A 25,676-nucleotide genomic window follows, 5' to 3' on the forward strand; every position below is an offset into this window, starting at 1 on the left:
CAATAGCATTTCAAAATCGGGGAGACTAGACCCTTTTTTCTGTTGATGGCTAAGATGCTCTGATGGGACTGGCATATGGGCTCATCAGTAAATGAACCTTGATACCAAGTTGATATGAATCCACATTGTTGCAGTGGATTGAGTTATCATGTGGTTTAATTTTGGCTTAGCCTGATTGTGAACCAGTGACTAGGTTTGTAAGTCACCGTTCATGGTATAATGTACAGAGCCAATCATTTGTGGTTAATTCAACGAACCGTGGAGAAACACAAGCTGGTTTGAACCATGTGAGCAGGGACAGGGTAAATGAATTCAGTCGCTCTACTCAGAGATAATGCAGCTGCTCCTGAATCTCCCATGGGCTTTCCTTAATAAACCATCAAAGACTCATTCCAGGATGAAGGTTCTTTGGAAGATTTTTTAGACTTTTGTAAAGTTTCATGTAGAAACTGGTTAGTTCTTAGATGGGATTACGGGATGGCGGGGGTGGGGAGGCGGAATGGGGAACAGGAAGAGCATCTTGGGAAAAGGAACATTAAGACACTTCCAAGATATGTAAAAAAAACTGCTTAGGGCTGTAAAGCAGTATATAGGTTTAAGTGCTATTGCTATTTTTCTCAATTGCAGACAAAATGATGGCTTTTTGTCTTCTTACTGCCCCATTGCTGTTGGCTGGGCTCTGCTGGGGATGGGACTTTCCCTTCAGGGATCCCACATTGTCTTGGGAGGAACGAGTGGACGACCTGGTTAATAGGCTGACCCCGAATGAGATGATCCTGCAGGTACGAGAAGCATCTTGAATGGTTTGGTGGGGTTGATAGTCAACAGAGCTTTGGAAGACCAATTTGCTTGTCTTCCTCTATCAAAACCACATCAGAGGGGTGCCTGACCATGGCTATCCATTCACCATATGGGCTTTCTACTCACAGATGGCGAGAGGCGGAGCTCAGGGCAATGGGCCAGCCCCACCTATTGAGCGTTTGGGCATTGGGCCCTACAACTGGAACACAGAATGTCTTCGTGGGGATGCAGAAGCACAAGGCTGGGCAACATCTTATCCTCAAGCACTTGGCTTGGCGGCCTCTTTCAAGTAGGAATTTACCTATTAAGTCAATGTACAGTTAGTCCTGAATTTATGGCCAAAAGTGAGCCCAAAATTTCCATTGATCAGTAAAGCAGTTGTTATGTGAATGTTGTCCCAATTCTGTCTCTGAGCTCACCCACTTAGAATCTTGGTCACCCATTATTGCTAAATTTTCAGCATACTATCAGACCTACCAGCACGGACACCTTAAGGGTCCAGACTTGCAAAACCCAGTACCATTTTTGGAATTGCAGAGTTGGAAGGGCCACAAGGATCATCTGCTCCAAAGATAATTTAAACCATCTACCAGAGTCAGATGTACAGCCTCTTCTTCAAAGCCTCCAGACATGGAGAACACAAACCACTGGAGATAGACTGTTCCACTGTCTACCTATGAACAACCTTTAGGAAGGTTTGGAAGAAAATCTAGGTAGTGTCACCTTATTTCTGAGTCTACTTTCCATGGCCAAGGAAAATAGTTACAATCCCATCTTCTGTGGAGCTTCCATTTATGTACCCAACTATGGCTAACATATCTCCAAAAAGTCCTCTCTTATTCAGACTGAATATTGTCTTAAACCGGGTTGCTGCTTAGTTGCATTTATAACTGTTATCCAAAAAATCAGAAGCTGCTACTTTACAATATTTTCTTTTTGTATTTGTCTTATTTCTATTTTCTTTCTCACTTATTCATTCTTAATTCCTTTGTTTCTTTTCTAATATTCGTACTGTTTTTTATCTTGCTAAAATAAAGATTATTAAATTTATTAAGAAGAACAAGACTTGGGTATCCACGGGTGTGTATGTGGGTGGGTGGGTGGGTGGGTGTGGGTGTATGTGTGTGGGTGTGGTGGGAATGATGTCCCCTATGCCATGACATCACCATGCAAATCATGTAAATGATGTGCTGCACGCTATTTGCAAGGGATGTCACTGATGCAAAATACACAGTTGGGACTTCAGTTATGGATCTCTTGTGGCCCTGCAGAGAACTGAGACACTGTCTGTACAGGATGATGGCCTAGCATGGCCCTGCATGTTTGGAGTGACTTTATTTCATGGCAATTTACAGAATCCTTTTCAACTCTCCTTATGTCTTTGAACAGCACTCAACTCATCTTTGAAGTGGCCAACGCTACGGCCACTGAGGTTCGCGCCAAGCACAACTATTTTGACTCCGTCGGCTATTATAAAGACCATACTGGCTTAAGCTGCTTCAGCCCAGTCTTGAACATTATGCGGCATCCACTCTGGGGCAGGAACCAGGTATCAATGATTTAGGAGCATGAGTGGGGAGGGTAAGGATTGATTCCATCACACCTGGAAACTCCCAGATCATGGGAAACAGAATGACTTTAATTGCCACAAGAAAAGTCCTCTGAAACGCAACTACTGTTGAGTGTCTCCAAAGTTGTGAAGAACAGTCACTGATTCTTGAATCTCAACAGGGATTACATTAGAGGTTACAAATATTCCTAGCCTTGGCCATAAGAGTCACCTGAGCTGAAAAAGGAGCTCCGCAATTAGGTCAAAGCAAATCTTGAGATACTTTGCCTTGTAGAAAATTTAAGGAAGACCCAAGGAACTGCTAGATTCTTACTCTCAGAAATGGGATAACCAGAAGTAGAAATGAGTGACTACATGATCAAAGGCTTCGTTTCTCTCTTGATCAGGGGTATTAGCTTCAATTTTACAGTTTTAAGGCTAATAATATTCTGTATTTCGTTATAGATTGTAGGTTCAGGATTACAGTATTAATATCTTCCCAGGTTATACATCAATTATTTAAGAATCTCGTTGTTCTGGTGCTTCTTTCTGCTTTGTAGTTCTTTTCATTTCTTTGCCCAATTGGTCTCATTTTATGCTTGCCATTAACGGAAATAAAAACTGGGTGGGAAGAATAGGGTTGAGCTGACCGGTATGCTTCTTTTTCCACTCTTAGGAGACATATGGGGAGGACCCATTCTTGACCACCCAGCTGGGAATTGCATTTGTGAAGGGGCTGCAGGGTGACCATCCCCGTTACGTCAAAGCTAATGCCGGCTGCAAGCATTTTGATGTCCACGGGGGTCCTGAGAATATCCCTGTATCCCGGTTTTTCTTCGATGCCAAGGTCAGTGAAAGAGGATCAGAGATGGAGCTCCTCTCCAGGCGGATTTCGGAGTTGGGCACCTCCTTCCCGCCAGTTTCTCTAGCTCATTTATTTTCGTCCCAACAGCCTAATTTCTTGCAACCCTTGAAGCAAGAACAGCACAACAGACTTCACTTATTTATTTTATTTGGCATATGGCATCCACAGAGGTCATGCAATCATGGATATATAACACTAATGAAACACACTATACATACAAACACAAATACAATAGATGAGGTAAAATATTAAATTAGGCTAAAACCATGATAAAATCGCCATAGTATGGCACTGTAGAGTCGCAACAGGATAGATGCTATAGCTCAATATCTAAGGAAGTTAGCCATTTAAGTATTTTTGGTGTGGCTGTAATGACATCATGCTAGGTGCCTTGAAATTTACTGAGGGTCATTATATCTCTATTATATCTCTATCTATCTATCTATCTATCTATCTATCTATCTATCTGTCTGTCTGTCTGTCTGTCTGTCTATCTATCTATCTATCTATATCTCTATCTATCTATATCTCTATATCTCTATATCACTATTTCTATCTATCTCTATATCTCTATATCCACACACACACACACACGCACACACACACACATACACAGAGAGAGAGAGAGACAGACACACACACACGTTATTATTTGTTTCTGCGTACCACAATCACATTGCAGGCTCTAGGCCATTCCTCACTTAAAGACATAATAGATAAGCCCTTCTGATTAATGGGACCAAGCACTAGGCCCATCTGTGCTCCTTAATCATGGCCACTGATTTTCCTTCATGTATTGGTTTGGGGGAATCTGGTCAACCACTATCTCCTATTAGCACAAACCAGGATATGAAATGAACCCTCAACATGTGTAAGTTCTGGCTTGGGTTACAATGAGGAGCAAACAAGGAGACCTCACAGGATAGTTATGAACTTAAGGTATTTACAAAGAGTTTTTAACTTATCTTCATAATGGAGCCTGCTCATTACAGCTGTAAGTCATGATGGTGGTAATGCAGGTTACCCAATTTTATGACCTTTTTTGTGGTAGCCATTAAGCCAAGACCACTGCTGTAAAGTGAACCAACTGTTCACTATGGGCTGGTTTTGCTGAAAACCGGAAGGAAGTGCCATGTTTGTCAAAACCGTTGTAAAATGCGGTCATGTGAACACAGGATGCTGCAAATGACCGTAAATGCCAGCTGGTTGTCGAGCACCTGATATATGGCTGTGAGGGGGGGGGGTGCAGCTGTTAGAACTTCTGAACCAGGTTGTAAGTACCCCCTGGGGGGGTTCAATTTTACGAGCTTTTTGGCAGCGATCATATGGAAGCAGTCCTAAGTTGGAGGATTACCTATAATAAAAGGAGAGAAGGCAGCATTGATTTGGGAAGAGTTTCACAAGCCAGGCTGAATGGGCTGGCAATACACTGAGGACATGGTGGTACGTTTTGTGACAGGTGGAAGAACGTGATTGGCGCATGACTTTCCTGCCTCAGTTTGAAGCCTGCGTGCGAGCCGGGACATTCAGCTTCATGTGCAGCTATAACAGGTATTTTTTCTTTTCTTTTCTTTTCTTTTCTTTTCTTTTCTTTTCTTTTCTTTTCTTTTCTTTTCTTTTATTTATTATTTTATTTTATTTTATTTTTTGTTTTATTATTATTTAATTTTAATTTTAATTTATTTTTTTATTTTATTTTATTTTTTATTTCTTTTAGTTTTGTTTTATTTTATTATTTTATTTATATTTTATTTTATATTTTTATTTCATTATTTTATTTTATTTATTTTCACTTCCATTTTTATCCTGCCTGTATTATTTTTAGAAATAACGTGAGGTAACAGACATATCCAACACATCTTCCTCCTCCTATTTTACCCACAACGACAACCCTGCGAGGTTGGTTGGGTTGAGAGAGAGGGACTGGCCCAAAGTCACCCAGCTGGCTTTCAGGGCTAAGGCAGGACTAGAACTGTCTCCTGGCGATTGGCCCAAAGTCACTCATTTGATTTTCATAGCTAAGGTGGGACTAGAACTCACTGTCTCCTGCTTTTTGCCTGGTGCCTTAACCACTAGAATAAACTGGCTCTTGCCAGAACAGGAAGACCGCAAAGGGGTCATGCTTGTAAGTCTGTTAACCTGCCTTGGTTCATCTGGCAGAATTAATGGAGTCCCAGCCTGTGCTAACAAGAAGCTGCTGACAGACATCCTCCGAGATGAATGGGGCTTCCAGGGTTATGTAGTGAGCGATGAAGGTGCTGTGGAGCTGATCATGGCTGGGCACCGCTACACGCACAGTTTCCTGGAGACTGCAATTGGTGAGTGTTGCAAAACGCGGCTCTTCTCATCTCCATGCTGGAAGCTCCTTGCAACCTACCTTCAGTTGCAGATTGAGTTTCGAGAGTCCTACTAGCATTGCTCTGAGGCTAGCCTTCTAGCCTGGAGCCCAGATTTGTTTCCATCTGTACTTAATTTCCATCATCCAAGCACTATTTTCTCTCCCAAATCCACCAAAAAACTCCTTGTCTGTAATTATCACATATAAAGGTAAAGTTTTCCCCTGTCCAGTTGTGTCCGACTCTAAGGGGCAGTGCTCAGCTCCATTTTTTAGCTGAGGGAGCCAGCGTTGTCCGAAGACGCCTCCGTGGTCATGTGGCCAGCATGACTATACGCCAAGGCGCATGAAACACTGTTACTTTCCCACCAAAGTGGTACCTATTTATCTACTCACATTTGCATGCTTTCGAACTGCTAGGTTGGCAGAAGCTCAACCCATTGTACAGCGCTCGGGTCTCGAACCCAGGTTGTCAGCTGTAAAGCACTGTGAAGCAGTATATAAGTCTTAAGTGCTATTGCTTTGGCTATTCACTTGCTAAGGATGGCACTCAAACAGATAGCCAATCCATGGCTTGCAGACAAACATGAATTGAAGCTAATGTTTCACTGACTATTGGACTAATGGTGCTATCCTTTTTTCTCCCTGCAGTGGCTGTGAATGCCGGATGTAATCTAGAGCTTTCTTATGGGATGAGGAATAATGTTTACATGCACATAGCCGAAGCCCTTAGCAAGGGCAACATTTCTCTGGAAGTAAGTGGCCCATCTCCTTGAAGTAGAAGAAAGACCTACCAGTTCCAGAGCAGACATGTCAGGATGTGATCATCTCTCTTTTCCAAATGGGTGAAGCAAAGCAGAGAACCCGGGGCTCCTCCAAATATTGCTCAACTACAACCTCCAGCTTCCTTTGCAATTTATTATATTATTAAATGGGATTGCTGGGAGTTGCAGTTCAACAACAAAGGCATGGCTCAAAGGAGCATCTCCTTGAAGAAGAAAGGCTAAGTGAGATTCCACAACGATGGATTCATATTACAAAGTAGGGAGGTTTTGATTTAATGTGAGCAAAACATCAGGTGTTTGAGTGTCATGGAAAGAGCTAGACTCATCTTCATTTGGAACTTTATCAATAAAAGTTAGATGGGCATTATTCAGGAATGTTATAGAGGACAAGATAATCTTTGCTGTTTCCCTCCAACTCCAGGTTTTGGACTTGTTATTCCCTAGCAGCATTCATGCAACGTGTTCCAACTGTAAACCCTGGAACTGCTAAGTAGTCATTACTTCATGACTACTTAACAATCATTATGAGCTGTGGTGACGCACTGGTTAGAAAGCAGTATTGCAGGCTGACTCTGCCCACTGCCAGCAGTTCGATTCTCACTGAATCAAGGTTGACTCAGCCTTCCGTCCTTCCAAGGTCGGTAAAATGAGGATCCAGATTGTTCAGGGCAATATGCTGATGCTGTAAACTGCTTAGAGAAGGTTGTAAAGCATTACGAAGCGGTATATAAGTCTTAAGTGCTATTGCTATTGCTATTACTTGCAATGAGTGAGCAACAAAACCATGATGGCTTGCATCCTAAACGAAGTCCTTGTATTACTATGGACTCTGTACTGCAGTTTAGTATGCTTAAGAGTTCAGCATCTTTTATTCCAGCTTCTTGTATGTTACAACACTTGTGTTCTGCTTCATTGTAGTTGCTGCTTTTGTTCATTGACTTCATTTCTTGCACGCATGCTTGGTTAAAGCAAGTCTCCATTTTTCATGAATCCCTTATATTTTAAAAAGATAACTGTGTGTCACCGCACTGCAGGCCTCAGTATGGTTGGTTTGCAAAGCCGTCTGAAGACTGAGATCCTTGTTTGCATGTAATACTATGGGCGTGCTTGAAATAAAATAGGGTTGCGGTTGCACTTGTGGTGCATTGGCCCAAACCTAACAGCCCTGTTCTTGGCGTCAGGAGGGAACACTGTGTCACGGACAGAGATGGGAAGGTCTGGGAAAAAGATAAATATATATATTTTTTTTTTGCAAAGCCGTTTGAAAAAAACGGGGGGAAAAACCCTGTTCCCCCACCCAATTTTTCCAGTTTTTTTCCAGGCCTTCCCATCATGGGTATGACAAGAGCTGGTAACTTCTCTGTCTTGTTGAAAAGAATTCTGTGCAAGCTTCACTTAAGTAAAGCCATGAAAAGCAACTATGAATGTATCCTGGGGTCACATGATCCCCATTTGCGACTTTCCCAGGCAGCTTCTGACGAGCAAAGTCAGTGGGGGAAGCCATGTCTGTTTAACAACCGCAGCAAAAAAAGGTGGTAGAATAGGACACGGCTCAGTTATCAACCGCATTGCTTAGTGACGCAAGTTCCCATCCCAACTGTGGTCATACGGGAGTACCTTTTGCCGGCGTTAACTTCCCATCATCCTGTGAGCTCCCACAGAGAGGGCCTCCTCAGGGTGCCGTCGGTCAGGGAATGTCGACTGGCGGCCCCCAGGGGGAGAGCATTCTCTGTGGGCGCGCCTGCCCTCTGGAACCAGCTCCCTGTTGAGCTCCGGATGGCTCCCGACCTTCGCTTCTTCCGACGTGACCTGAAGACTTGTTTATTTGAACTTGCCGACCTGGACTGAGGGACTGGGATTTTAGATTTTAAATTTTAAATTTTAAATTTTAGAACGTGTTTTATTGTTTAGGGCTACTTGGTTTAATTTATTTTAATTTTTGTATATTATGTGTTGTATATAGTGTTTTAATTGCCCTGTACACCGCCCCGAGTCCTTTGGGAGAGGGGCGGTATATAAATCCAAACAATAAATAAATAAATAATAAGCTGAGGACCACTTATAGATGTTCTTAGGGGGAAATGTAAGCTGACATCTACTTTTACAAGTGGCTCTTGGAGAAAAATAAATATAGAAGAAAAACAAAAGAAGTTGTAGCGAACAGAAATGGTAATTTTCTGGGATAAGAGAAAGTACAAGTCCTATATCAAAAATATTAGAAAGATCGCTCAGCCTCCCTATTGAACGAAAGGAAAGTGGAATTAAGGAAAGACAAAGGGGAAACTGCTTGGAAGAAGGAGAAGAGTGCCACCTTGATGTGCAGCGGAGGGTTTGTGGCATGGTGTGGGAAAAGCAATGGATACGATGAAATGGAAGGCTTGTGTTAATGTTAGAGTTTGCTGTTAAGGGTATGCATGTAAGCACACTTTTAATTCAAATGATGCCATGCGGCTGGCTAAGAACTGGAGTGATTTGCAGTGAATGTCAGATAGATTGTACAATGCAACGGGGAGTATCCAAAGTAATGCATAATAAGAAAAACGGAATGAATGATTGCAGGCTATGCATCAGTGCCCCCCCCAAAAAAACCCCCACAACAAAGCAGGTAAATGAATTTGTGTACCTTGGAGGGATACAATAGGAAAATGTGAGGAGTTATTTTAAGATATATATAAATGCTGGTGGGGAAAGTACTTCCTTTACTTAAAGCCTCTGCTTCTCCCTGCTTCCTGCAGATGATCCGGGATCGTGTGCGCCCCCTTTTCCTCACTCGCCTGCGCCTGGGTGAATTTGACCCACCAGCCATGAACCCCTATAATGCTCTGGGGGCTGAGGTTATACAATCAGAAGCCCACCGCAGTCTGGCCCTCAAAGCCGCCCTCCAGAGTTTGGTTTTGCTGAAAAACCAGAATGAAATGCTACCTTTTAAAGCAGAAGATCTACTGCACAAGACCATTGCGGTAAGTGTCCACTGAGACTGGAGGCTAAAACATACGAAAAACGGTTGCAGGAACAGTGTTTTGCCTAATTTAATGAAAAGAAGGAGTTGGGGGGGGGCATGATAGCAATGTTCCAACATCTAAGGGACTGCCCCATAGAAGAGGGAGTCAAGCTATTCTCCAAAGGCAAGAAGGCAGGGCAAGAAGCAACGGATGGAAACTAATCAAGAAGAGAACCAACCTAGAACTAAGGAGAAATTTCCTGACAGTTAGAGCAATGAATCAGTGGAACAGCTTGTCTTCAGCCTGCTCTTGATAGGATTGCAGTAATGGTGGGTATTCTCTCCTGGGACATATTCATGGGGAGATTGGCACGTCTGTGAACATGACTGAGCAAATGTTGCCCAGATTGTCCCGCTTGACTTCTGGAAGTTTCACAACAGATCGACAACACCATTTGGCTCCCAAAACATATCACAATTAAAAAATAATAATTTGAAATTAATGGAAGGACAAAGACTTTCTTATGTCAATTTAAGCGTGAGCTTAAATGGACTCCAGAAGATGGTAGAGGACAGGAAGGCCTGGAGGAACATTGTCCATAGGGTCGCGATGGGTCGGACACGACTTCGCAACTAACAACAACAATGTCAATTTTGGGGGTCTAGGTGGGCACATACATGCAGGGTTTTTTGATTTTCAGACAAGCTTTGAGGTCTCCTGGTGGGGGAACCATCTGTTTAAGCTGGTCCAGTCCTATTTGGCCTTTCAAGGTCAGCTAAAGTTGGGTGGGTCCTGTCCCCTGCAGAAGCCTTCTTAGATGAGGCTGCTGAAGAAGAATCTTACTGGGGTGGCAGATGGGAGGTGTGAACCAGGAATAGAGAGAGATTGGCATGAACAGTTTTCTGACTTCATTCCTTGATGTGTTTCTGGGTACTTTGTTAGAGATTAGTTTTCTAATAAAAAAAGGTTGGTGATACAGCCACAAAAGGGGGGAGGGGGGAATAAATGTGTACTCTGTGTGTGTGTGTGTGTGTGTGTGCAGATTGAGACTGAGATAGGAAAAGATATATGGGTTTTTTAATATAAAAATAAAGGTCTGAAAAAAATGAAACAAATTGAAAGCAAAAGCAATACAACAGTAACAATGATTGATATAGTTGGCCAGAGTCATTGACTGAGATGGGGTGGGGAAGGAAAGGAAAGGAAAGGAAAGGAAAGGAAGGGAAGGGAAGGGAAGGGAAGGGAAGGGAAGGGAAGGGAAGGGAAGGGGAAGGAAGGAAATTTTTGAGGTCCTGATGAGGGTCCAGACTGGCCAGGTCTTGGGGTTGCTTCTTCAAGGGGTGGGTGCTGTGACCCAGAAGTCCTGCTTTCTAGGTGGCATTGTTTGAAGGCTCCTGGAGCAACATCGCCCTGCTGGGAAGGAGCAGACGCCACGAGAAACAGTGGTTCTAGGCTACAAGGTGATAACTAGCATAGGTTATACTGATTCACAAAACTAAAACATAAACAAACTGCTGTGGATTTTAGTTTGATTGTTAAATTCACTTATAAAATAGAGGGGGGGGAATCAATCAAAAAGTCAGTCCTGGAAACCTTGATGGCGACTTAACTTCATCTTCCTCTGAGAAACAACATCTCTTCTACTTTCCCTTATTCTTTCTGGCAGGTGGTTGGACCCTTTGCAGACAAGGCGGATCTCCTCTTTGGGGATTATGCGCCAGTCCCTGAACCCCAATACATTTATACACCCAGGTATGACCAACAATCCTCTCTGCCCCAAAGCAGCTTTTTGGGTGACTGCTGTGGTATGATTGGGGCTGATGGTGTTAGATCAGAGCTCCCATCTAGATGACTTCTCAGCTTTTCTACAGCTGGTGTGAATTATTATTATTGTTGTTATTTTATTTATAAAATTGATGTGCCACCCCCATCCCACTGTCAAGTGAAAGATGTATGTTATTTGAGTGTTGCCTTGATTGTGGCTCTTCCTGTTGTTCCTCAAGGTTGTTCCTTCTCATTACACTCAACTATGAGGCCAACTGCACTTCAGCCATTACTTTGGGTATAGTGCTGGTTGTAGCTAGTTCAAATTTACCTTATAATGTGGTGGGACTTAGGAAGGACATTCCCAGGGTTGGTTGATCCAGTTTCACAAGTCACGGTTCTGAAGATAAGATCCTTCTGAACTTTGGGACTTCTACGAGCTGTGGTGGCACAGTGGTTAGAATGCAGTACTGCAAGCTACTTCTGCTGATAGCCGGCTGCCAGCAATTCGGCAGTTCAAATCTCACTGGCTCAAGGTTGACTCAGCCTTCCATCCTTCCAAGGTCAGTAAAACGAGGACCCAGATTGTTGAGGGCAATATGCTGATGCTGTAAACTGCTTAGAGAGGGTTGTAAAGCACTATGAAACAGCATACAAGTCTAAGTGCTATTGCTATTACTTGCAATGAGCAAGCAACAAAACCATGATGGCCTGTATCCTAAACTAAGGCAGTCCTTGGATTCCCAATCGACTGTGTACTGCAGTTTAGTATGCTTAAGAGTTCAGCATCTTTTATTCCAGCTTCTTGCATGTTACAACACTTGTGTTCTGCTTCATTGTAGTTGCTGCTTTTGTTCTTTAACTTCATTTCTTGCACGCATGCTTGGTTGAGTCCTCAGGGAAAGGGCGGTATACAAATGCAACTAAATAAATAATAAATAAAGCAAGTCTCCATTTTTCATGAATCCCTTATATTTTAAAAAAGATAACTGTGTGTCACCTCACTGCAGGCCTCAGTATGGTTGGTTTGCAAAGGCTGTCTGAAGACTGAGATCCTTGTTTGCATTTAATAGGATGGACGTGCTTGAAATAAAATAGGGTTGCAGTTGCAGTTGAAATAAAATAGGGTTGCAGTGGCCCAAACCTATCAGCCCTGTTCTTGGCGTCAGGAGGGAACACTGTGTCAAGGGTAGAGATAACTCTGTAAACCGCTTAGAGAGGGCTGGAAAGCACTGTTCAGCGGTATATAACTCTAAGTGCTATTGGTATTGCTACTGCCAAGAAGCTAAGGACCTACTCTTGTTTCTGGCTGATGCAGGAGGGGCTTAGCAGCTATCTCAGCAAATGTCACCTGTGCTCTTGGATGTGAGCATCCGAGGTGTCTCCAGTATTGTCCCCAAGATGTGAAAGCTGCAGTCGTAGGAGCAGACATTGTGATTGTGTGCCTTGGGACAGGTAAGAGTGGTACTGTCAGGACCCACCCCAATCCACATCTTAGGAAAACAAAAACTCTTGGAGTCAGTTGTAGTCCAAAAGGAATTTTTACTAGGACATGTTTGGTTGTGGAAATACAAGACAGGACCTAGTATTGTTTTACAGATTGAAACTTTATAAAGAGTTCCCGGTTCAACCCCCCTTCCCTCAACCCCATTTGGTCAGCCCCCCATCATTTACTTCATGTCATTCCTTTCGTGGGAAAAAGGGAACTTCAAATCTTTATGGTTATTGCCTTCTTCCTTTACAGATTCAAATGGAGACACAGGCCAGATGCCTTCTTTCCTAACCCTCCCTTTTGTTCCCCCAGTTCAAAAGGTTTCCCTTGGTCTTTGAAATAACCTAAGTCAGGCTGAATCCACATGCGCTCCTCCTTCCTTGGGAGATGGCAGAATCCGGGGTGGTGGTGGTGGTGGAAATAATGTTTTAAACATACATTTATGAATGTGATATAAATGGATTCTGACAGGTGCCTAAAAACGCAGGGTTTCCGTCAGGCCTTCAAGAAGTGTAAGATTATAGTGACAGAATCATGCAAGCCTGAAAGCCTTTCTGCCTTCCCTTCCCTTGACTTTTCAGAGAATTAGGGAGTCTCCCTTAGGAGATGCTTTCTCCATCCCTGTTCCTTCTGTGGGCAGAGAGATCTCTCCTCTGACTGTTTTCATCGAGGTCATGGTCATATCTATGGTGCCTTTATTTTAAAGGCAACTGGACTTTCTGATTTTTATTGATTGATTGATTGATTGATTGATTGATTGATTGAATGAATTTCTATACCGCCCTTCTCCTGAAGGACTTAGGGCGGTGTACAGGGCAGTAAAAGCATTACATACAAAAGTTAAAGTAAAATTAAATTAATTAAGCCCTAACAATAAATAATTAAAAATACCCCAAACCCTTAAACCAAGCCGGCCTGTTCAAATAAATAGGTTTTCAGATCACGGCGGAAAGAGCGAAGGTCGGGAGCCATCCGGAGCTCAACTGGCAATTGATTCCAAAGGGCTGGCGCACCCACAGAGAATGCTCTCTCCCTGGGGGCCGCAAGCCAACACTCTCTGACCGACGACACCCTGAGAAGACCCTCCCTGTGGGAGCGCACAGGATGAAGGGAAGATGACGCCGGCAGCAGGTGCTCCCTTAAGTAATCCGGACCCATGCCATTTAGGGCTTTATAGGTAATCACCAGCACCTTGAATCTCACCCGGAGGGCAACTGGAAGCCAATGCAGCTCACGGAGAAGAGGTGTTACATGGGAGTATCGGGAGACCCCCATCACAACTTGCGCGGCCGCATTCTGCACCAGCTGAAGCCTCCAAGTGGTCCTCAAGGGCAGCCCCATGTACAGAGCATTGCAGTAGTCTATACGAGAGGTCACGAGCGCATGAGTGACTGTACGCAGGGCATCCCGGTCCAGATAGGGTCGCAACTGGCGCACCAGGTGAACCTGGGCAAAAGCTCCCCTTTTTAATGGCTTAAAGAAAAATCAGAAAGCCCAGTTGCCTTAAAGCAGAGTCCCCCAATCTATCTGACTTTATGGATCAGTGGGGGTGGGGGCGTGGGGTTCCATGTGAGCAGCCCGCAAGTGCGCACACGTATGCAGGCACTTCCATTCGCATGAGCAGCGGGCACATACCCCCGCTGTTTGTGCAAGCGGGAATGCACGCACACATGTGTTTGCTCGCTGCTCACGCAAGTGGGATGCATGCGTACGCAGGCATGCCACTTCTGCAGCCCGGTTCTGAATGGCTCACAGCCCAGTAGTGGACTGCAGCCCAGGGGTTGGGGACCCTTGCCTTAAAGGACTGGAGAATTGAAGAAGCTTCTTGGATGAGAAGCGAAATATTTTCAAAGAGAAAAAAAAACTCAAGAAAGTCCAGTTGCCTTTTGGAAAAGCACCTTTGGAACAACCATGACTTGGATGATGATTGAGAATTTCCCTAGACAACAGGGAAAAAAATCTTCCCCCTCTTCCTAGAAAAAGTTCCCACCCATAGAGATTGGATAGCCCTGGAAGGTAAGAACAGCAAAAGGAACTTTTTCACACACTCTCTGTTGCTTCCTCTCAGGAGCTGATCTGGAATCTGAATCCAATGATCGCAAGAACCTGTCTTTGCCCAGACATCAGCTCGACCTTCTGCAGTCTTCTGTGGCCTGGGGTGAGTTTGTCTCTTTCCCCAGGGGAGGACTACAAGAAGGCTGGAGATGACCTAGTGACATCACTAAAAGAGATGGGGCCAGCATTTTGGCCTTCTTGGATCACATTTTATGGTCCGGATGAATTATTACGGTCCAACTGGATGGTAGCACCTAATGGAACATGGCTGATCTTGAAAAGCTAAGCAGGATCAGACCAGGTTAGTTCTTGGGTGGGAGACCCCAGACAGATTCTAGGGCTGTGAGGTAGAATGTGAAGCTGAACAATCTGAGAGTTGCTGCTATAAGGAAACTACATAGATACTGCCCCCGTAGTTAGTAGGAGTTGAAGTTTATTCAACCAGTATTATAAACCAAGGGTCCCCAACCCTCGGTCTGTGGACCGGTACTGGGCTGCGGCATGCCAGCAACCATTCCGCACAAACAAGCAAAGCCCCATCCATGGGATGCAGGCAGCACACAAAACTACACACCCTCCGGTCCGCGGATAAACCTCTCTTCATGGAACCGGTCCCTGGTGCCCAAAAGGTTGGGGGCCTCTGTTATAAACTTCTTAATGTTTATAAATTGTTGCTTTAGAAAAATCATTGCATGATTCCTATTTTATACCTCCTTGATCCAAAAAAGGCAGAATCTTACATCAGAATGATTGGGGGTTTACTCCCAGATATTAGCTGCATGATCTTGGGATCAGAGGGACTCCAGGGTTGGAAAGGCAAGTCTAAGGGCATCCTTTGCTCTGAGTTGATCACCTCTAAGTTACCTGTAAGTTACCTGTATCTGCTACTACCATTTGTGGATATTATTCATGGAAAACATACACTCTGCTGCAAAAAAAAGCATTTGGAACTCGGTGGAGATGGGCAGTTCCCAGGGTCAGCAGCCTTCGGCTCTCCCTCTGCACGATGGCTGGGGCTGAGGGGTACAATTGTCCGTGTATCTAGAGAGTATCATGTTTGAGGGATGCGTGGATTGCAGCTTGCCTCCTCATGAGCTGAGTGGGCCTTTCATTTCAGCCGCTGGCCGTCCTGTGGTTCTGCTCCTGTTCAACGCTGGCCCGCTGGATATAAGCTGGGCCAAGAAAGAGGATGCCGTGGGGGCAATCGTGGCTTGTTTCTTTCCTGCTGAGACCACAGGGCTGGCTGTGGCCAAGATGTTGGTGGGCGCTGAAGGGGCAAATCCTGCTGGCAGGTTGCCTGCTACGTGGCCAGCAGGAATGCACCAGGTATGGCTGGGATGGATAATGGTGCCTCTTTCCCGGACTGTAGCATTCAAGCTGAATCTATGACCACAGTTGGGTCTGGAACTTTAGTTGCAGTCATCAAGTGAGTCCTCAGTGCATCCGATTTTACTACCATTTTTGCCACAGCCGTTAAGCAAATCCAGGTTCCCCCCATTGACGTTGCTTGTTGGAAGCTGGCTGGGAAGGTTGCAAAGGGTGAGTAAGTAACTCCGGGATGCTGCAACTGTCATAAATGCATGTTGGTTGTCAAGCACATAAAATTGCAATCGCAGGACTAGAGGGGCGCAATGGTGTCAATGCAATGATATAGTCGTAAGTCACTTTTTTCAGGGTCATCGTAAGTTCACATGGTTTCTAAACAAATGGTCGTAAATCAAGGACTATCTCAATAGCTTAATTTTATACAGAAAAGTGCTTGATGGTACATAAGCAAAAAGTATTTTATTTTTATTAATTATTTTATTTTTATGTTATTTTTATGTTATTTTATTATTTTATTTTTATTTTATTTTCACTGATGTGCCACTCCATTCATAAGCCTCTAGACATCTCCCTCCTGGAAATCAACACAGTAAAAATCAGAAAAACAACCTGCATATAAAAAGTAAAAGACCTATAAGACAATACAAATGTAATCTCTAAATATAGCAGCCACTGCACCCAGGTCTATTAGACAGTGAACCTGAGAGAAAAGAGTGGTGGGTGTTAGAATATGTTGATGAAAAAATGGTTTGTTTAACAGAGTATTATTAATACACAGTGGAAGTTGTACTGGGACTTTTAGGCAAACAGTAATGCACTAACACGAGTTTTATAACTTATTTTTACTCAGACAACAAAAAGAAACACAGTAAGAAATAGTCCAAGTATCAATCCAGTATCATGCACATAAAAGTCAGTCCATAAAAAAACATAGTATCAAAATACAAAAGCTGCTTACCAATATCAAAAACAATATACACTGTAGCAAGCAGTTGATTCTTGAGAGAATAAATATCAAGTTAGCAAACAAGAGAACAAGAGGTATCCAAACACTAACATCAAACACATATACAAGAGCAACTATGTGTAACATCTAACTCTCTTTTATGTGGAATAATTACAGCCACACCCTTAGGCCGTTTAACTCCTTAAAGGTGCTTTTACTCCATTATATAATATTGTCACCCAAATCAAGTTTAATCTCTAACAATCTCCCCTTTTGGGTGGCATATTATACATATATTTTCACAATCTCAAATTACACATATCACAAACAGATTTATGCTTTATAGCACCCTGAGCTTTAGTAAACTGGTCAGCAATATTATCTTCAGTTGCACAATATTCCAGTTTAATCAAATTATCTTTAACACATTGTCTGACATTTAGATACCGTAGATCCGTATGTTTTGATCTAGTTTTCACTGCAGCATTAGTTGCTAATTTTATAGCTGCTTGATTGTCTTCATACACTTTTATTGGTTCATTACAATTTAAACCCATATCAAACAATAATTGTTTCCATACCAATAGCTCAGTACATAATAAAGATAAACAAGAAAATTCGGATTCAGTTGTTGATAAGCTTATATGCTTCTGTCTGTTAGACCTCCATCCTACTAAAGCGTTTCCCAATAATACAACCAATCCTGAAGTGGATTTTCTGGTTACAGTATCAGATGCAAAACTAGCATCTGCAAATGCTTTTAGTTCCAATTCCTTTGTTGGCTCTAGATATAGAGAATAATGTATGGTGTGCTTCAAATATCTTAAAACTCTTTTTGCACCTTGCCAACATCTGGTTGTAGGATTCTCACAATATCTAGCTAAATGATTAACTGTAAATGCTATGTCAGGTCTTGACCAGTTACATAAATACATCAAGCTGCCTATTAATGATTGATATATCTTTTTATCAAAGACATTGCTGTTATCTGCTGAACTCTCAAAACCTTGAACCATAGGTGTTTTTACTGGTTTACAGTTTTCCATATTATAACGTTTCAGCAAACCATTAATTTTCTTAGCTTGAGACAGTTTAAATCCTTTACTAGTCCTGACAATATCCAGCCCTAGATAATGACTAATAGCTCCTAGATCTTTTACTCTAAATTTTCTTTTTAACCCTGAAATTATTCTTTCAGTTTCTGTTTCATCTTTTGCTATAATAGCAATATCATCAGTGAATAATAATAACAATGATAATTCACTATTTTGCTGTTTTATAAATAAACAAGGATCTGCAATACTAGCTTTAAATCCCAAACTATTTAACTCTTTTACTAAACATCTATTCCACTCATAACCTGACTGTTTTAAACCATACAAACTCTTATTCAGTTTCCAACAGTACCCTACCTTACTTTCTATTCCTGATGGAACTTTCATATATATATCATGGTTTAATGTTGCATGCAAATAAGCAGTTTCAATATCTACATGTTTTACACTATAATTCTTATTTGCTGCCCAAACTAAAGCAGCCCTAAGAGTGGAAGCTCTTAACGTTGGGGAAAATACTTCATCATAATCACTATTATTTTGTGCAAATCCTTGAGCAACTAATCTTGCTTTATGTATTACCTCTCCTGTAACACTTTCTTTCATTTTAAAAACCCATTTACATCCAATTAACTTTTCTGTTTTAGGTATTTTAACCTCTTGATAAACATTAAGATCTTGCAAAGACTTTATTTCTTTATCCATAGCTACTTTCCAATTCTTTCTTTCATTCTCAGGATACATTTTTATTTCTTCAACATTAGAAGGTTCAATGTCTATTTGACAAATTAAACCTGCCTCGAAACGATCAGGCTGTCGTCTTTCCCTGTTAGACCTTCTGAGAATTATTGGACTTATAGGTACATTTACATTATTATCTTCTTCCTCTCCTGTCTCCACTATCAGTGGTTCTTGTTTGATCTCACTAGCAGGTTCCTCCTCTTCTTTATCACTTTCATTTGAGGAGTTAGTTAAATCTTGTTGAGGAATATATACAATATCTTCTACCCTTTCCCAGCCTGACTGTTCTTGAAAAACAGCGCTAGAACTACAATAAATGTTTTTAGTACCTTTCTCCCAGAACCGATAAGACTTATGGTTTAACTCATAGCCAACAAAAAATAATTGTTTAGCTCTATGTTCTCCTTTATTTCTTATTGAACTTGGAATATGTACCCAAGCAGGTGTCCCAAATGTGTGAATATAACTAAGATTTGGTTTTCTCTTATACCATAAGGTATAAGGAATTTTACCTGTAGCTGAACTAACCACATTGTTTAAAATATGATTAGCACATTTTGCTGCTTCTCCCCATAAGCTATCAGGTAAACCAGAATCTTCAATCATAGATCTAATCATAGCTTGCAATGTTTGGCCCCTCCGTTCAACAAATGCATTATGCTGAGGTCTATAAGGAGCTGTACGTCTATGCTCTATTCCCTCTGAAACTAACAGCTCATTGAACTGTTTATTAACAAACTCAGTTCCATTGTCTGTTATTATGGTTTTTACATTTAACTGAGTTTTCCTTTGTACAAACTTGAGCCAATTAGATATTGTTTGTATAGTTTCAGTTTTTGACGTAAGAAGATAACAGAACCCATATCTGCTATAATGGTCTAGAATATTTAATATGTAGCAAGCACCCCCTAAACTGGGTTTCATAGGACCTATCAAATCCATAAATACCAGTTCTAATGGAGTTGTGGTTTTAAATCCATCTAACCTATTAGCTGGTGCTGCCCTGCTCTTTTCTCTACCACATACATTACACTGCAGATATTTCTTACAAGCCTTTAACTTAAACCCATTAGACAAAGCTACAGTTCTTTTTAGTGTATTAAAATTCACATGACCCAATCTTCTATGTAATAAATGAATACATTCATCATGTGGTTTTTGATTTGTACAAGTAGTAGCCATTATAATAGGATCATTGCTAATTACAAACAAACCATCTTTCATATTAGCTATTAAGTTCACTTCATTCTTTTGAATAAGACATTCCTCCCCTTGGAAAGTAACTTTAAAACCTGCTTCCAATAATGCCTTAACTGATAATAGATTATAATCACATCCGGGAACATATAGCATTTCCAAATTTTGTTTTAAAAATGAACAGTAAACCTTACCCTCTCCAGAGACCTTGACTCTCCAGCCATTAGCCATAGAAATATATTTTTTACTAGACCTTATATTCTCAAAATCCCTTTTTATTTTTGAAATACAGTGTGTAGCTCCACTATCTACCACCCACCAATTGTGGTTATTAGTAGTTCTATTAGCTACAGCTACATTAATCAGCTTTTTATTCTTTCTATGGCTTTCCTTTCTCTGACAATTACTATTCTGACAAAACTTAGCAATATGTCCCTTTAACCCACAATTAAAGCATTTCTTTAAAATATAAGCAGATTCAGTCTTCTTTATTTCTTGTTGCAATGGCTCTCTCAACTGTTTTCTCTCCATACGACATCTTGATTCTTCCAACAACCTTCCAGTTATTGAAGAAACAGTTAGGTCTTCTTTGGACAAAACCTCCAAGGACGATACAAAGGCATCGTAGCTCTCATCCAATGATGATAAAATGATGTAAACCTGGTGAAGCTCTGAGAAAATAAGTTCTTTTTCTTGCAGTTCCAACAAAGTTGCTTTTATAAAGTTAAGGTGAGCTAACATATCGCCATTCTTTTCCAGTCTAGCTCTAAATAGCTTTCTGGTAAGATTTATATGAGCACCAACACTGTCCCGAACAAAAATCTTTTTCAACTTAGCCCAACATTTAGCAGCAGATTCTTCTCCACGCACATGGACTAGCTGTTGGTCTCCTAATGTTAGCCCAATGATAGATAAAGCCTTATCATTGTCTTTATTGAAGTCTACAATCTTCTTGTTATCTTCTTCATTAGTTGGATCCCAGGCAGTTACATCAGGAGGATTATGGACTATTTTCCAAAGACCTTGATTTTGTAATAGCAAACTACATTGTGTAGACCAGGATACGTAGTTTGACCCATTAAGCTGGGTAATGCAGAATGGATTGAATAGTCCTTGTGCCATTGTCTGAATTTGAAAACTCAGTTAGGAAATATAAATACAATACTGTGCCTGTCCTCAGCACCACACTGGATCTGGGCCCATAACCATTGTTAGAATATGTTGATGAAGAAATGGTTTGTTTAACAGAGTATTATTAATACACAGTGGAAGTTGTACTGGGACTTTTAGGCAAACAGTAATGCACTAACACGAGTTTTATAACTTATTTTTACTCAGACAACAAAAAGAAACACAGTAAGAAATAGTCCAAATATCAATCCAGTATCATGCACATAAAAGTCAGTCCATAAAAAACATAGTATCAAAATACAAAAGCTGCTTACCAATATCAAAAACAATATACACTGTAGCAAGCAGTTGATTCTTGAGAGAATAAATATCAAGTTAGCAAACAAGAGAACAAGAGGTATCCAAACACTAACATCAAACACATATACAAGAGCAACTACGTGTAACATCTAACTCTCTTTTATATGGAATAATTACAGCCACACCCTTAGGCCGTTTAACTCCTTAAAGGTGCTTTTACTCCATTATATAATATTGTCACCCAAATCAAGTTTAATCTCTAACAGTGGGAGTCCTCCTAACCAGAATGCTAGCATTTCTTGGAGTGACCATGTAAGCAGAGCAAATTTGCATGGACATAGGGCCATTCTCAAAAGTCTCCAAAATGTTCCAGGAAACCCCCCCCCCAGTCCAACTGCAATCTGCTGCAGACTAAACTGGGAACTCATACATCATCTTGAAAGAAGGCAGTAACAAAAAAGTACATTTAAAAGTACATATATTGTTGCCAGGGAAACTACATCCAGGACTCTATGAAGTTCTTCAGAATTGGATTTGACTTGAAGGAGACTTTGCTAAATGTAGGCCAGAAAATGCATCATATAAGATTAAAGTCCGGTGTGCTATTCAGCAGTGTCCCAGAGCCAGATTCTGTTGCAGTCTTTCCTTTGAAGCATGTCAGATTCCACAAAGGCCGCTGACAATTTTAATTAAAACTTTATGCTGATTCAACCCATTGAATTAGTGTTTTGTGGGTCTCCAATGGGGGATTAGCTACAGTCCATTAACTGCCCTTGAATAGAAAGGACTGCTTTTAAAATATACAGCAAAATAATGCTGTTGCACCGTTTAAAATAAAAGCAAGGAAAAACAAATCGGTAATTAAACCTTAGCTACAGAGAAATAAGATGACATTGGGACAATTTAGAGCACTTATTCAAGGGTGGTTAACCGATAAAGTCCCTCAAGTCGCTCCTAGATCCTGCTTGCTATAGCCCCAAATTTCCCAAAGGTGCTTTTTCAAAGGCAACCGGAGTTTGTTTTTCCTTGAAGACGTTTTGCTTCTCATCCAAGAAGCTTCCTTCCGTTCTCCACCATTCAGTCAGAAATGAAGACGTTTCTTAAATGGGAAGCAAAACGTCTTCAAGGAAAAACAAAGTCCAGTTGCCTTTGAAAACAACCATGACTTTGGATGACTGAGAATCTCCATAAACATATAGCTTCAAGTCTTTTCATTTCCTTCAGCTAATCTTGCCCTCCACCATAGGTACCACCAATAGAGAACTACACAATGATTGGCAGGACATATCGCTACTATGGAAAAGAGACCCCGTTGTACCCCTTTGGCTTCGGACTCTCATACACCACCTTCCAGTACCATGATCTGGTAGTGAGTGCTGACCAAGTGCCCATTTGTGGCAATCTTAGCATCTCTGTGGTGGTGGAGAACGTTGGATCCAGAGATGGTGAAGAGGTGAGGCAATTCTGTTGCTTGTCTGCATGCAAAGACTAGTGGGGGCAGAGGGGGTGGGATAAAAGAGGGTGAGATGTTGCTTGAGATGGGTGAAAACTCTAGCATAAAGTCCAGGATGTGAGGATGGAGAGTCAAGTTGAAGACCACCAAGAGTTGGAATCTCTGATGCGGGACAAATTCGGTGCACTTGTCTTCGAAGTTCAACATCCTAAGGATATTTGTATATATTTATAAGGCCCATTTATGGTGGAATAGAGGTTTTTAAGAAACAAGTAAGTGGTGGTGACATCTCACAGGGGTTATGAATCCAAAATGGTGGTTGATTTTCAGTCCCCAGGTCTTTGTTGGCAGCTCCCATGAAGAACAGCATTGAGCAAAGAACAGAAATCCAGTTTTGACTTGGCTGAAATAAGAGTTTTTAGGGATCAGGTTGCAGGGCAGCAGAAACGGGAATGGATAAGAAGATAATATTACTAATAAATTATGAATTGTTATGGTTATTTGTTATTACTAATAAGGAATATTTGTCCACATCCAGCTGATTTATATGTTTGATATTTCTTTTTGATGTAGTGTGTTTTGCTTCGAGTGCAGAATATTCACAGCAGCCTGTTATTTGATAGAGAACCACAGTCAGACAGGGATTAAAAAGCAAATAACTCTTCTCTGGATCTTAGAAGCTACATAGTTCTCATATTTCCAGCCCTGGCAGGATTCATAGAGTTCCCCTGGTTTGCTAGAAAGGGGAAGAGAGAAAGAAATGGATTCCGTTCATTGCATCCTTCCAAATTGCATCATACAGATGCTTGTCTCTAATCTCAAGGAACCCGTCAAACAAGCAGAGAGGAAAATGATCCCTAATTTTCAGATGAGTAGATGAAAGAGGCAGAAGTCATTCACGTAGATTCAGGGTTTTTATAAAAGATCTCCCTATCCTTGAAGATGCTGCAAAAATAGGACGATGCTTTGTACGTGTGAAGAATCTACTGATGCCTTCTTCTCTTGAGGACTTTCTCTTCACTTCTGACATTTTTTCTCCTCCGTAGGTGGTGCAGCTCTACCTCCGCTGGGGACAAGCATCTGTGCCTATGCCCCACTGGCAGCTAGTTGGCTTCCGCCGCTTGCCGATACGCCAGGGACAAGCTGCCAAGGTGGCCTTCCTGTTACCTTTCCGCCAGAGAGCCGTATGGGCTGGACAGTGGTGGTTGGAGCCTGGCACTTTCACCATCTTTGTTGGTGGTCAGCAGCCCTTCCAAGAAGTCCGCCTTCCTTCAAATGTTCTCCAGACCGATTTTCATGTCTTTGGGAACTCCCGTAGTGCAAGCCAATGCTAGTCTCCCAAATAGGCCAGGATTGCTCAGGGAAATCGACCCGGTGGCTTGCTGAGCCAGAGCTTATCGAGCAAGACGTTTTGCAGTCAGTAAAAGCTTATAACAGAGGGACCCAATCTGAAGTTTCTGAGAAAGTATGACTATTCATCTGAGAATGTGTTTTTGTTGGCTCCGGTGACTGGATTGCGCTGGACAATGGGCAGGGGAAGGTTTGCCCTGGAAAGATAAGATTGCCAGGAGAATAACAGAGCACTTACAGAATAGTAATAAACTCCATTTTCAAGTGGTCTTGGTGGATGTTCTGATTTTGGCTGCGTTTCAGGAAGAACCAGATTTTCAAGATGCTTGAAAGCTCCTCTTGGTTTGGTGGCCCTGTTGAAATCTGGAGGGGGTGGAGCCAAAGTGAAGGAGTGGATGTTTTTTCCTCCATGGGGAAGTATTTAACTGGGAAGTAATATTTATCTCTAATTGAGATAATACCGTAGCACCCCAGTATTTGCGATGGATTCTGTCTATGAAGTGGGAAGTGGTGGGATGGACAAAAGTGAAGTGCCAGTTTTCCAGGAAGGAACAACCCCAGTACAAGGAGGGGTTACAGAATAACAGAGTTGGAAGGGATATCGGAGGTCCTCTAGCCCAACCCCCTGCTCAAGCAGGAGATCCTGTAACACTCAGGAAAAATAGTTACCCAGTCTCTGCTTAAAAACCTCTAACAATGGAGCACCCACCATTTCTGAAGGCAAGCCATTCCACTGGTTAATTGTTCTCACTGTCGGGAAATTTCTCCTTAGTTCTAGGTTGGAGCTTCCCTCCGTTACTTCTTGTCTTGCCTTCAGGTACTTTGGAGAATAGGCGAACCCCCTTTTCTCTGCGACGGCCCCTCAAATATTGGAAGACCTACTATCATGTCACCTCTAGTCCTTCTCCTCGTTAGACTAGACATACCGAGTTCCTGCAACCGTTCATCGTATGTTTTAGCCTACAGACCCCTAGTCATGTATATGATTCTCTGCACCCTTTCTAGAGTCTCAACATCTTTTTTTTTAAATCGTGGTGACCAAAATTAGACTCACTATCTCAAGTGTGGTCTTACCAAAGCAGGATAAGGTACTAAAACTTCACGTGACCTTGATGCTATCCCTCTGTTGATGCAGCCTAATGCTGAGACAGTACTGAGGCCACACAGCCTGAACCAGGATTGGAGAAAGAAGAAGAAATTTAAGATACCGGTAGCCACTCTCTAGAATCTCCCAGGATATATGCATTAAGTTAGGGTAGTATAGGTTTAGTCTGGCAAGCTTCTGTCTATATGGTATGAGCAAACAAAGAACTGAATGTTGGCTGGATCGATCGATGTCACTCTTGGATCAGGCCTGACATCAATCAGTGTGTTCCCTAAGGGGTCCTTGGTGCTCTCTTGAGTTTGCTACTTTTCTTTCAGATGTTTCATTACCAAACCAGGTTACATCATCACTGCTAGTAAGGAGTGCTGTTTGCTGTCAGTGGATATTCTAGTGCAGGGGTAGGCAACCTCGGCTCTTTTATGACTCATGGACTTCAACTCCCAGAATTCCTGAGTCAGCTATGCTGACTCAGGAATTCTGGGAG

At 41.9% G+C, this 25,676-nt stretch overlaps 1 protein-coding gene across 1 annotated transcript; it reads left to right on the forward strand.

Moving 5' to 3' along the window:
- Positions 1-631: 631 nt before the first annotated feature.
- LOC308672510 (uncharacterized protein) lies at positions 632-24,429 on the forward strand. The gene is made up of 14 exons (XM_081335501.1): positions 632-782; positions 930-1,090; positions 2,191-2,350; positions 3,027-3,197; positions 4,675-4,766; positions 5,376-5,533; positions 6,202-6,305; positions 9,071-9,295; positions 10,944-11,029; positions 12,360-12,496; positions 14,602-14,691; positions 15,706-15,914; positions 22,531-22,737; positions 23,784-24,429. The coding sequence occupies exons 1-14, from the start codon at positions 633-635 to the stop codon at positions 24,069-24,071; spliced, it is 2,238 nt and encodes a 745-aa protein (XP_081191627.1). The 5' UTR covers position 632; the 3' UTR covers positions 24,072-24,429.
- The last annotated feature ends 1,247 nt before the right edge of the window (positions 24,430-25,676 follow it).

This window comes from Vipera berus, assembly GCF_964194415.1.
Source record: "Vipera berus genome assembly, chromosome: 9".
Lineage (NCBI taxonomy): Eukaryota > Metazoa > Chordata > Lepidosauria > Squamata > Viperidae > Vipera > Vipera berus.